This window comes from Diceros bicornis, chromosome 28, assembly GCF_020826845.1.
Source record: "Diceros bicornis minor isolate mBicDic1 chromosome 28, mDicBic1.mat.cur, whole genome shotgun sequence".
Taxonomy (NCBI): domain Eukaryota; kingdom Metazoa; phylum Chordata; class Mammalia; order Perissodactyla; family Rhinocerotidae; genus Diceros; species Diceros bicornis.
In genome coordinates this window covers 35,845,615-35,859,242 of record NC_080767.1, presented here as the reverse complement: position 1 = coordinate 35,859,242, position 13,628 = coordinate 35,845,615, and the positions used below count along the sequence as shown (strand labels likewise).

At 55.5% G+C, this 13,628-nt stretch overlaps 1 protein-coding gene across 1 annotated transcript in view; it reads left to right on the top strand.

The window, feature by feature from the left end:
- Nucleotides 1-8,925: 8,925 nt before the first annotated feature.
- The window catches only part of ENG (endoglin), a 31,281-nt gene continuing 26,578 nt past the window's right edge, over nt 8,926-13,628 (top strand). Inside the window, exon 1 of the mRNA XM_058524127.1 lies at nt 8,926-9,313. Within this exon, the coding sequence (XP_058380110.1) occupies nt 9,247-9,313 (67 nt within the window). The 5' untranslated portion in view covers nt 8,926-9,246. The remainder of the gene's footprint in view (nt 9,314-13,628) is intronic.

Sequence of the window (13,628 nt, the reverse complement as noted above, 5' to 3'; positions counted from 1 at the left end):
TGAAGGACCTCCCACCGGGTGGCCCTGTTAGGTCACAACCTGCCCTTTCTGAGCCCATTTCTGAATCTGAATTAGGCTCGGTGGCCCCACTCCCAAGATGAGGACCAGAACACAGTGAACAAGGAGTGTAGGTTGTCAGTCCCCACGGCCTGTGGGAGCCGGGACCAGAGCAGCCTTGGGGACGTGCAGGGCTGGGGTGCTTTGGGGATGTCCCGGGATCCCCCAAGGAGAGCCATCTTCCCTTTTCTGTTCTCCTTCTCTCTTTGACCTCATCACCGAGAAAGGCTCAACGTGGTTCTCATGTGTCCTTAACACCTGTCCCAGCCCCAGCGGGCTCCCTTTAAAGCTGAGAGACACTTCAGCGGGCCACACCTGGCTGGAACGAAACCCCGTGTGGGGCCGGTTGTGCCGCTGTGTGTCCCTTCCATTTATGGCAAGTTGGCTGATTTTCCATTTACATTAGTTATTTAAACTCTCCTTTAAAATAAATGTGTTTAAGTTATAGAAGGTGAGTCTATTGGAAGAAGAACATGAAATAAATAAACGATGGTACAGGGGAGAGAGGAGAAGCCAGGCGTCATGCGGGGGTGAGGTGTCTGGCCTGGGTGGAGTGCGGAGTGAAGGCCTCTGCAGCTGGTCCCTCTGCTCCCCTCGCCAGCTGGGTCATGCGGGGAAGCCCCGATTCGCTCTGTGACCTCCCACCTTGGGGTGTGGCATCTGTCAGACTGGGTTAACATACAGGCGCATACACACATGCACACACCCCTCTGTCTCAGGGTGTCTGAGAATGAGCATGAAGATGAGTGGGAAAGCAGGCCAAAGGTGAGAAAGAGCTAGAGAAATCCACCTGACAAAATCATCATCATCTTTATTTTTTTAATTACAGCTTCATGAATTCAGGTGTGTCCCAGTTGGTGAAAACCTAAGCTGATCCAAACTATTCACCACAGCATCACTTTATTCACTTAAAAAAAAAAAAAAAAACCACTTAAAAACTTGAAACAAATACAGAAAGTTTAAAAGTTCCAGTAACTGCCACCCATCCTTGCCACCACAAACCTTCCTTTGAGGGTTTCCTGCGTGCACGTTTGTTCATTCAGCAATTTTCTGGAGCACTTGCCATGCTGGCAAGACAGAGGTTCACGTGTCCCCAGCTTGCTGTGATGTGGCTCCTGACAGGAGGAGGGGACCTATGCTCACTAACTTCCATCAGCACTACTCAACCCAGATCAGCTCTGGCCAGCTCAGTGCACAGAGCTCAGAGGGCCCCCCGGTGGCGGGAGCTTCCCTGAGCTGGAGCTACGCAGTGGGGCCTTGAAGATACCTAGGAGTTCACTTCAGCACGAGACAGAAGGCATGGAAGGGCAGAGGGAACAGCTCTGCAGAGCCACAGAGGTGGAAGGGACATGTTGGGTGTCCAGAGGGCTGAGGCCTCAGTGGGGCTGGAATGCAGGCTGGAGGGGGTGCAGTAGCAAGAGACAAGCCCAGCGGGTGGTGGGGGCCAGACTCACAGGACTTGAATGCCAACCCAAGTGTGGAGTCTTTGCCCAAGGGGCAACAGGAGGCTCAGAAAGAGTTTTGTTTTTAATGAAAAATTTCAAACAAACTGAAAATGGGAGGAAATAATATAATGAAGACCCACATACCCAGCTCCAACATAGAATAATGAACATTATCCCATACATCCTCCATTATTGTTATACTTTTGACAAGGTATTTAAATTATAGATACGAAAAAATTTCACCCCAAAAGTATGATTTCAGTAGGACTCAAAAATAAGGCCATTTTCCTACATAACCACAACTCAGAGTTTTAATAACACTGTTAACACTAATATTGTAATAGATAATAATCAGTCCACATGCAATTGTCCCCAGTTGTCCCTAAAATGTGTCTTTGTTCAAACCAGGATGCAATCCAGGACCGCACGTGCATTTGGTTGTGCCATCCAGCAAACCTCTAACCTAGAACTCCCACTCTTTTTATGACATTGGCCTGTGAAGGGACCAGTTGTCCTACAGAAAATTCCTCCTAGGGGCCGGCCCTGTGGCGTAGCGGTTAAGTGTGCGCGCTCCGCTGCTGGCGGCCCGGGTTCAGATCCGGGCGCGCACCGACGCACCACTTGTCAGGCCGTGCTGTGCCGGTGTCCCATATAAAGTGGGGTAAGACAGGCACAGATGTTAGCCCAGGGCCAGTCTTCCTCAGCCAAAAAAAGAGGAGGATTGGCATGGATGTTAGCTCAGGGCTGATCTTCCTCACAAAAAAAAAAAAAAATTCTTTCTTCCAGATTCATCTGTTGCTTCCTCGTGGTGTCATTTAACTTGCTCCTCCATCCCCTGAATTTCTTGTAAACTGGAAGTTATTTGTAAAGGCTTCATAGATTCAGGTTAAGCCTTTGGAGCAAGAACATCTAAGAGGCGAGACTCATGGAGGGTTTTCAAACCAGGCAGGATGGCAGGACCTGCAGTGCTCCCAGCTGTACTGCGCACACGAATCTCCCCGCATCTTGTTCAAAAGCTGATTCTGATTCAGCAGGTCTGGCTTGGGCAGTGATGCCCTGGCTGCTGGTCCAAGGCCCACACTTTGAGTAGCTCTGAGAGAGGTGGGAGCCGGGGAGGGGCCGGGAGGAGGGCACATCTCTAGAGTCAGGATGTGCTCGTCCCTTAGTGGTGGGCTGAGAGCTGTGCGTGGCGTCGGATATGAGACAGTCAATGCTGTCTCTCTTCCTATCTCTAGGGACACTCCTGGCAACAGCTTGTCCCAATGTGCCAGAACATTCTAAGCCAGCCAGAGAGATGGTACAGTGCCTCTGTAACCTCAGAGTTTCAGAGAGGAGTGCTCCCGGGTGGGCCTCTCTGGGATTGTGGCCTCAGATGCCCCCCCTGGACTGCGCCCCTAAGTCTTGGCCTCGGGGGCCCTGGGGGCCTGGCCGGAGGCGCTGAAGTGGGAGAGGAAGGAAGCAGGGAGCAGAGGAGGCCAAGGCTGTCGCCTCCCAGCCGCGAGAGGGGCCTCGAGTAAACAGGAAGGCCTGGCGGCTCCACAGTGGGGGGGCTTTGCAAGGGTGGGGGCCAGAGCCCTACCGGACATGCGCAGCCTGTGAGCACAGGGCTTCCTCGATGGGGAAACAGACCCAGAGAGGTTGTGCAGCTTGCCCCAGGTCACACAGTGAGGCAGGGGCACAGGGCTAGACCCTTGCCTGCCAGTCCTGCTTCTGCCCCTTCCTGGGGTTCTAGTGCAGGGTTTCCTGCCTGTGTTGCCCAGCATGATTCATGAGGTGCTGAGTGAGTCTCTCCCCCTCTTGGGCCTCAGTTTCCCTTTCTATGAACTCAGAGTCCTTACAACTCAGAAGTTCTAGAATCCTGGCCCGGTGGAATCCTTCCGCCTCCTAGGTGGTCTTCATGGGTTCTTCAGACCTGGGGGAACGGGTTTTATCAAGGAGTCCAACATCGCCCAGGAGGCAGCAGGTATCAGGACCACTCCTCGGGGAAGGAGAGGGAGACTTTGAGGGACTTTGCTCTTCTAGAACAGAGTCTGCTAGGACCACTGACCGTTGTGACCACCCTGTACCCTTGGGGAGTCATTCCTCCTCCTCAGAGCCCCTGTCCCTGGGCTCAGAATGCTCCCAACATCCGCACCCTGGGGACTCAGAATCACAACTTATGAAACTTTGAGCCGTGTAGCCCAGTGGTTATGCCCATTCATTTATTCTGTAAGCCTTTATCGAGTGAGTGCCTGTCATCAGCCAGGCACTATTCCAAGCGATGGAGATGCAGCAGCAAACAAAGCAAGGCCCTTGGCCTCATGGAACTTTGGTTCTAGAGAGGGAAAAACAGAAAACATCAACAATACGTAGCATGTCAGGTGGTGACATGGGCCCCAGGGGCCAATTGCTGGTGCAGGGAGATGGCTATTTTAAATGCAACGGTCTGGGAAGCCCTCACTGACCACGTGGCATTTGATCTGCCACTTAAAGGATGAGGAGCAAGCGCTATGGTTACCTAGGGGAGAGAGTTTCAGAGAGAGGAAACAGCAAGTGCAAAGGCCCTGAGGAACAGTGAGGAGGCCAGTGTGGCTGGAGTGGAGTGAGCAAGGGGGAGAAGGGCAGAAGGCGAGGTCGGAGAGGGGACGGGGGAGCCTCGCTGGCCATTTGAGGGGCTCTGGCTTTCATGCTGAGTGAGAAGGTTGCCTGGGAAGGGCGCTGAGCAGAGGAGGGATGGAACTTGACGTGGGTTAACACGGGCTCCCTTCACGGGGGTGCAGGGTGGGCTGGGACAGGGGCGGAGCGAGAGCAAGCTCAGTGAGGAGGCGACGGCAATGTACCAGGAGGTGCTGGTGCCTTGGATCAGGGCGCTGGCTGTAGGGTGGGGGGAACCCCACAAACACTGGGAATCTGGGGGAGCAGCTGCCAGAATTTGCTTGCGGGTCGGATGAGGGGTGTAAGAGAAAGAGGCAAGGTCGACCTCAAGGCTGGAGCAACAAGCAGAGGGCGCTGTCACAGTCTGCGATGCAGAGACTGAGGCAGGAGCAGCCGGGAGAGAACAAGCAGAGCCCAGTTTGGGGCGCGTTGAGGTCTGAGATGCTTGTTAGACATCCGGGAGCCTGGAACCCGGGGGAGAGTTCCAGCTGGAGATGTAAAGTTGGGAGCCATCGGTATATAGACGGTATTTAAAGCTGTTTGTCTGGATGAGGGCACCCAGAACAGTGCTTTTCAAATTCTAATGTGCACAAGAATGCCCTGGGATCTGATAAAATGCGGGTTCTGATTCAGCAGGTCTGGGGCAGGGCCTGAGAGAGGTCCTCCTTGGAGCAGCAAGGATCTAGGGCATTCCGTTTTACGGCCAAGACCCATTGGTGGGTAACGAAATCAACAGGTCAATCACTGGCTTGTGATCAGTATTTGAAAGAAAACGAAGAGGATGGATGCACATCATAGGGCATATACAGGTTCACAAAACGTTTGTTTCAATTATTTGAACCTGAGTCCCAGTGTTTGTGCTGAGGAAGGACATCACGGTCACTCAGGTTTGAGAAAACCTGACTTGGGAGTGACTGAGGGTAAACAGAGAAGGGAAGAGGCCCAGGGACCAAGCGTGGGAGGATGAAGAGGAACCATGAGGAGGCAGATAAGGCGACCAGAGAGGTGGGAGGCAACCCAGGACGAAATGTTCTGGAAGCCAAGGGCGATAAGACAGGCCCAGATTTGAATTATCCTCTGCTTCTCCCCAGCCGTGTTATCGTGCACACCTGAGCCTCAGTTTCCTCCACTGTAAAATGGCGACATGAGTCTTGGCCCGTTAAGGTGGCTGTGAGGTGACACTTGGCACAAGGCTGGGCGAGCATGTGGATGGTGGAGAGATTCCGATCCTTGCCCTGGGCTTGGAGATCCTCCAGGTAAGCAGGCTGCCCTCCCATTGCACAGATGGAGAAATAGACCCAGAATATGGAAAGGTCTTGCCAGAGGCCACCAGGGGCAGAGCCTGGGCACCCTGACTCCCAATTCAGCGCCCCCTTTCCTCTGCACCCACTTTCTGCCTTGTCCCTGTGGGTCTGGCCCTGCTGTCCTCAATAGCCCCTGGCTCTAGGCCGGTGCTGGAGACGGACAGCCGCCTGGGGGGGTCCCTGGGGGCCGCCTAAAATTCCTTCAGTGGCCAGCGGCCAGGGTAGACGTGCTCCATCCCTTCCTGCAACCCTGGCCTTCCCGGCCAGCCAGGAGGAGGAAGGAGCAGAATTCGTGCACCTGCGCACTGCGAGGTCCAGGCACAGGGGCCTGGCTATCAGCCATGTGTCTCTTTGGCGTGTGGATAGGCGGCACCTGAAAACATCTGCATCAGTCAGAGCCCCGGCAGGAAACAGATGGCACGCTCCAATAGGATAATTTGAGGAGAGTGTAATGAAGGGTCTGTTTACACAGGTGCAGGCAGGGTGAGGGGAAAGCACAGGGGGCAGCCAGGACCCCAGCGCAGCATGGGCCATGACCACCCTCGGCCTGAAGGGCTGTGTGGAGAGTGCCCGGTCAGGGCTGCGGCCTGCACTGGAGGGAGGCCGCCAATTTGCAGTGACCCTTCAGGAAAGGAGCCAGAGGGATGGATCCTCCTCCTCCTTCCTCTCTCTGATCTGTGCAGGGGTGAGCGAGTGGGAGGAGGTAGATGTGTCCATCAGGGTGGAGAGTACATTCAGGGGACAGACAGAAGACAGCTAACCCAAGGGCTGGCCCTGGCTGTGAGACCGTATGACCATCAGGCTTCCTGGGAGGCAGGCGACCCAGTCCAGGGACTGGCCTCTTCCTCTGCGGAAGAGGAGCAAGACCTACTTCTGTGTGCCTCAGTTTCCCTATACCTCTACAGCCCCTGCCCTGCCTTACCTTCCAGGGCACTTCATGCTTTCAATAAATAGATCTCAAGAACCAATGGGTCCTGGGCTGTGTGCTAGGGAAAGGGGACACAGGCTGGGGGGTTGGGGAGGCCCAGGGCGCTGTGGGAGCCGCGGGGCGGCCTCCTCTCCACCCCTGGGGGTCCCAGTCCCTCCCTTCCTCCATGCGCTTTCCCAGGTCGTGACTCCAGGCCCTCCGGGGCTGTCTGTAGGGTTTTTCTCCCTGCAGGTTTCCTACAAGTTCTTCCTTGCATCCACCTGCAGACTCTCCTGCTTTCTAGAGAACCCAGAGGTCTTGTTTATAACGTGGGCGGGGATGGATTCTGCAGTATGGAGGGAAGTAGGAGGGAGGGAAGTTTGGGAAGAGCCTCCAAGGGGGTCCCTGTCACTGCCGCGGATGCCCCGACACCCACTGTGGACAACAACCTCCCTCACCCCACGACACCCACAGCCCCAGTGACATCTGTCGTCTCCACATTCAGCTCAGGCGGTGGCGGCAGGGAAGGAGGTGAGCTTGGAGCCAGGCAGCCCTGGGGTCTCCACTCTCCGGCTGGGGGTCACTTAAATTTCAGGCAGCCGTGGGTCCCTCCTCCGTAAGCGTTAATGGCCCGGCCTCCAGGAGTGGCTGTGAGGATTCAGAGCTGATAAGGTGAACGCCTAGGGTGGGGCCTGGTGCAGGGCGAGTTCAGGCCCTGGGGCCGGATTAACTGTCCGTGGGGCACAGAGCCTGGTCAGGGACCTGGGGAAACCTCACAGCCACCCCGCTATCCCCCACCAAAGCCATCGTTTGCCCCTTGGTGCTCACCTCCCCATCTCTGCGCCTACAGAAAAAGGCAGAGGAGCTGGGGGCCTGGGGGTGGCCACCTCCGCCCCATCACAGCCTTCCCGGCCTGTTGGGCATGGATGGGTCTCCCGTGACCCCACACCCATGCCTGGCCGGGAAGTGTCCGGCAGCTGCAGGGCTGGATGAGCAGCGAACCTTCTCCCAATCCCCACCCAAGGAGCCACACCCGCCCTTCCCGCCCTGATGTCCGCTCCTGGAGAGACAAACACACTTCTGCTCTGCTCCCTCTGGAGGCAGCCAGGGCTCCTGCCTTCTCCTTCCTCCCTGGGCCTCGATTTCTCCATCTGTGAGCCAGGAAAAGTATAAAGAGGAAGACCCCTGGCTCCATGCCCTCTGCAAGTCCTGCCGGCACACTCCAAGATTTGTCTTCTCAAAGCCCAGCTCTGCCAGCACCTTCTGCTCCAGAACCCTCCATGACATCCTGTGGCCTTTAGGATAAAGTCCTGGCATTCGAGACCCCTCAGCCAGCATCTGCCTTTCTAGGCGTCCTGTCCCTACCAAGCCCCTGCTTGTCCCACAGGGGTCCGACCACTTCCTGCCTCTGTGCCTCTGCTGGGGCTGGTCCCCGTGCCTGACATGCCCTCCTCACCCCTTTTTCTCCACCCACCAACTTGTCTGGTGTTTCACAGGCCAGGCCTAAATGCCACCTCCTCCAGACAGCTCAGGCTTCCTCCTCTGAGCTCCCTGGGGCCTGATGCTAGGTGCTACCCGTGACTCGCACCATGGTGAGCACATAATTGGCACTTACTATATGCAGAATGAACAAGTGACAGTTCTGGGGTTGTCTCCCAGGCTCAGGGAGCACTGATGGGGAAGCACTTCCTAGGTGCCAGGCCCAGAACTCAGCACTGTGGTACCCTGTCCCCTGGAAATCTCACAACAGCCTGGCGAGCAAGGCACCATGCGCCCACTTCACAAACAGGGTGACTGAGTGTTGAGGGGACTTGCTAAAGGCCTCAGCTCAGAGCAAGCAGGGTTTTGAACCTGGGGCCATCTGACATCAGAGAAGCCATTAGATTGTGTCCCCCTTTTGTTTGGGGCTTTCTTTTGTCCCTGAAGGACTTTGCACCCATGGAGAGGGCAGACATGGAGTGTGTGGCCCTGGGCAGGTCCCCTGTCCTCATGGGCCTGAGGCCTCAGCCCCAGCTGCCATGCTGACCCAATTTGAGAGTGTTCCTTTGCTATTCTGGGCCTCAGTTTCTCTGCCTGCAAAACCTGGAATGACAGCCCTGTGTCGTGCTGTGTAAGCCAGCTTTGGCGCCCGACGAGACCTGTTCAAATCCCAGCTCCACCGTCTCCTTGGGCCCCTTATCTCACCTCATCAGGACTCTGTTTCCTCATCTGCAAAATGGGAACACTGAGTTCATGGGGCTGTGAGTTCCACGTGAACTGCCTGGGCCAGGGCCTGGCCCCTGAAAGGTCCCCCTGGTGGGCTGTTAGGGTGATTGTTGTCATCCGCCCCCTGGGGGCTGCCGGATGCACCCCACCAGCCGGCCCTGGGGAGGGTGGGATGGGAGGATGGGCTGCGTGGGGAGACAAGCCGAGAGCTTGGACCCTCCCACCCCACTGCCTCCCCCCGCCCCAGGGCCCCCCACCCAGCGACAAAGCCCATGGCACTTCCTCTCTCCGCCTGGCAGGCCGCCTGGCCCGGCCCCTTCTCTAAGGAAGCGCATTTCCTGCCTCCCCGGGCCTGGCTGGATGAGCCGGGAGCTCCCCGCTGCTGCCGGTCATACCCCAGCCTCCATCCACATCCACAGGCCGGGCTGCCGCTGCCGCCGCCGTCCACAGGAGCCCAGCACCCGCTCCCGGCTCATCTCCCGGCCCGCGCCCCCCGGCCTGGCCCTGCGCCCCCGTGCCCACTTCTCCTGACCCCTCGGCCGCCACCTCAGAAGGCTGGAGCAGGGACGCCGTCGCTCCGGCCGCCTGCTCCCCTTGGGTCCCCGCGCGAGCCCACGCCAGCCCCCGCGCCCGCCCGCAGCCCTGCCCCTGGACACCGGATAAGGCCCAGCGCACAGACCCCCGGGTGGACAGCATGGACCGCGGCACGCTCCCCCCGGTCGTTGCCCTGCTGCTGGCCGTCTGCAGCCTCAGCCCCACAAGTAGGTGTCCAGGGACCCGGGGTGGGGAGACCGGCCCCCAGAGCAGAGACCAGGCCTCCTCCCTGTGTCCTGAGCCCGTGCCCTGTGGAACTGTCCTGGGGGGTTTGGACGGCACAAGGTGGATGTCAGGGTGACCAACCATCCTGGTTTGTCAGGCCAAAGAACTTTCAGTGCTAAAAGTCTCAGGCAAACAGGGATGAGCTATTATCTTAAACCTGGCCTCTGGCCTCCCGGCTGTGTCCAGTTCCTCGCCAGGAAGCCCAGGTCCCAGAGTGCTGTGCAGCCCCGGGAGAGTCCCCTGCCCTCTCTGGGCCTGGAGTTTCCCATCTGAGGAACGTGTGGGAAGAAGGGCCCAGGGTCTTGAGTTCAGAGGGTGGCGAGCTCTGGGTTCAACTCTCACGTCATTACTTCCTCATGGTGTGATCTTCGGGGACAGCCTTCGGGCCTCTGAGCTAAGCGGGAATGATAACAGAACTTCCCTCGGGGCTGTTGTGAAGGTTCGTGGTGAGTCAGTAAGGCAATGCTTGTAGAGAGAGCTCTCGGGCAGGCTGGTTGTTTCTGTGATGTTATTGTTGTTGCTTTGTGACTAGCTTTCAATTCCGCCAACCTCACCTTCCCAGAACCTGTGAGCGGCTCCCAGATCCCTTTTAAACACAGCACTCTCCCCTTGGGCTCTACTCCCTTCTCTACTCCCCGGGAGGCCTGCAGGATGGGGCCGCAGGCCCAGACTAGGGGTTCTGTGGGGGCTCCTCAGCCTGGGGGCTTTTCCAGGCCGTCATGGTCTCTGCTGCCTTCTGAAATGACCAGATGAGGGGCCCGTGAGGAGCCAGGGACTCCCCACGGGCCCCTCATCACACTCACTGGGGCCCCGCTGTGCCCTGCCACTCATCCACCAAAAGCCACAGGACGGCCCTGTGGACACCCCTTCACCCATGCTGCAGGAGTGTTCCCATACAGCAGCAGCAGTGGGCACCCCTCCCTGCCTTACCCCACCCCGCAGCATTTTAAAGTCCCTAAGCCTTGGTCTCTAAAGTCTTATCACTGCCTCACTGAAAGACAGGAAGTGGGTCTCAGACATTAAGTGACCTTGCAGGGATTTGACCCCAGGCCTGTGGCTCCCAGAACACTTGCTCCTAACCACATGTGCTGCGGCAGCCCCTCTCCATACAGCTCAGGATAATCCTGCAAGATGGCTGCTATCACCCCATTTTACAGGAGAGGAAGTGGAGGCTGTGACCTGCCAGGTTCACACGGCTCAGACAAGCCCTACCTGAGCTCCACCACAGGCCTCCAGGCTGCCCTGCCTTTCTCCTGCCTCCTCCACATTTCTAGCTTGATAACGCTCTCTTCCTCTTGGTCCTCAGAGAAACCCTCATGCAGATCTTTAGGGTCTGGTTTTATAGGATCAAAGGCAGGGGTGTGCTGGCAGATCATTAACAAGAGGGGTGGGGGGTAGGGTTTGCCAATTTCCGTGGTGTAAATGTTTCCACTCTGCTGATTTCAGGCTACCAATCGCCAAACTCAGAGTCGGGACGCGGTGCAGGGTAGTCTACCTTTATCTGGCATTTCCACCACGCAGATCCAACAGGCGTAGGTAACCTCAAGAGCGTAGATAATAGTAAAATGCAGTAAAATAATTAGGAAGTAATGAGTTTTAATATTTATTACCTTTTAAAAATATATAATTAAATTAATTTAATTTAAGCTTAAAAATTTAATTTTTTTTTTTTGTGAGGAAGATTAACTCTGTGCTAACATCTGCCAATCCTCCTCTTTTTGCTGAGGAAGACTGGCCCTGGGCTAACATCCGTGCTCATCTTCCTCTACTTTATATGGGATGCCACCACAGCGTGGCTTGCCAAGTGGCACGTCGGTGCGCGCCCGGGATCCAAACCGGCAAACCCCAGGCCATTGCAGCGGAGCGCGCGCACTTAACCGCTTGCACCACTGGGCCGGCCCCAAAAATTTGATTTTTAATAATGGCTGTATTTAACAGCCACTTGGAAAAACCCCTGAAAATTTATCAATCTGCTCCTGCGAGCAGGTACCAGCACCCCAGTGAGCATAGGGTTCAAGGGCATTCCAAACTATCCAGCCCAACTCATATACAGTTGGGGAAACTGAGGCCCGTGGAGGGCAGATGGGGGCCTGGGCCAGGGCGTGGAACGCAGATCTCCACGCAGGGGAGGGGGTGGAGTGACCCGGCATCCTCTTTCAGGCTGGAGGAGGTAAAATGGGTCTGAAATGGCCCCAAATGTGTCCAGCCCCCTGGGAACACAGCTTGGCAGAATCTCTCAAAACTGTAACTTGTGTAACAACTTGACCTTCAGAAGTCAGCCCTGTGGAGTTATTTGCCCAACTCCTTAAAGATGTGTGGTCTGTAGGTACCTGTAACAAAAATCCAACAACTGGAAACCACCCCAATGTCCATCAGCCTGGGCCCCATTAAATGATTTATTATGCAGTGGAATACTACGCAGCCATTACCAAGGAAAAGCTAGATCTATATCTACACTGCTGGGGACAGATGTCTGGGACACCCAGTTAGGTGCCCAAACAGCAATGATTCCACTTCAAGAATAAATAGTAATAACACACAATATACACAGAGAAAATCCCAATGTCATTGTTCTCCAGCACCGCATTTCTCTAGGGGATTTTTACTTTCTTTTTTTGTTTGTTCGTTTTCTGTTTCTGTTTTTGGTGAGGAAGATTGGCCCTGAGCTAACATCTGTGCCCATCTTCCTCTATTTTGTTTGTGGGATGCTGCCACAGCATGGCTTGATGAGCGGTGTGTAGGTCCGTGCCCAGGATCTGAACCCGCAAACCCCGGGCTGCCGAAGCAGAGTTGGTGAACTTAACCCCTACACCACCAGGCCAGCCAGGAGTTTTGATTTTCTAAGACACACTTTTTTGTCGTGTTGGAATTTTTTTTTTTAACAACAAACGTAGACATTTTTAAAAAGCACTTTAACCATATAGTCACTTCAGCCCACTCCTCGAAGAAAATAGATAAGAGGAGAAAAAATTACCTCCAGGGCTCCTTTATTAATACAGGCATTGTTAGCATGCTGGTGGATTGCTTACTCGTTTTTGTAGCTTTTTAAGGTAATTTTAATGCAGGTAGATCAACATGTGGGAGTCTTGTGTACCCTTCTTATGTCCTAGAAGGTTTCTATGTCATCATGTAGACTCCATAACCGTGCCATTGTGGTTCTGGAATATTCACTCCCTTAAATGTGTCATCCCATCCTTTGCCTAATGAATCCCCTATTGTTGAACATTTAGGTGGTTTCCCCTTTGGGGCTAGTTATAAATAGCACCTCTGCGCACGTTTTTGCTGTATGCACCTTTTCCTGTATTTTGGAGTATTTCATTTGGATGGAGTCCCAGAAGCGGGGTAGTGGGGTTCGTGGCCCATGTTGGGTGGCTGGGATCAAAGAGTGTTTCCTACCTGCCCATGAGCGTTCGCTGGAGGATGGGCCAGAGGCGTGACTTGGAGCCTCCATGCTGCTGGCCACCTGTTGGGGGGTCCGGGACTCTCTGGAGAGGGGCTGGTGACCCAGGACAGAGACTACAAACATCTGCCTCTTAGAGGCGGCGTGCTGGGGCAGCTTCCCATTTGCTGGCGGGAAAAGAGGCTGGAGCAGGAACTGTGTAAGCCAGGAGAGGGTGGGTCCCTGGGGACAGTGGGGACGTGACCATCAAGATTCTCTCTCACCTCAGCCAGACAGATGGTGACACTAAGACCAGAGGGAGAGAGACTTGGTCTGTCTCTCATGGTCACAGACGGGACAGTGCTGGGCCCTCTGAGGACAGGCCTGGTCTATTCACTCAAGAGCCTGAGGGGAGCTCCGGGCAAGAGGGAGCGAGCCGCCTCTTCTGTGTCCCCAGAGCATCAGGCAGCTCTTTGTCTCTGTACTCAGTTTACAGACGAGGAAATCGAGGCTCAGGACAAGTGACAGGTCCAGATTTCAACCCCAGGCCTAAACCCAGCTTCTTTTCCCTGTACTTTTTGTGGCCTGGGCGTGGGAGGCTGGAGAGCCCTGGCTATGAGGTCCCCCCGCCTAGCTCCAGCCCCCTGCTTTGGGGCATCAGCCCTGGACGCTGAAGAGGACCCTCATCCAGGGCTGAGCTGACTTCAGTACCTGTGAGAGGGGTGGCGGTGAAGAGACAAATATGACAGCTGACATTGATTCCGTGCTTACTATACACCAGACACTGCTCTGGACCTGTCATGTGTAGTATCAGACTTAACCTCCCCAAAAGCCCGATGAAGCAGACACTCCTGTCACCCCCATTCCACAGCTGAGGA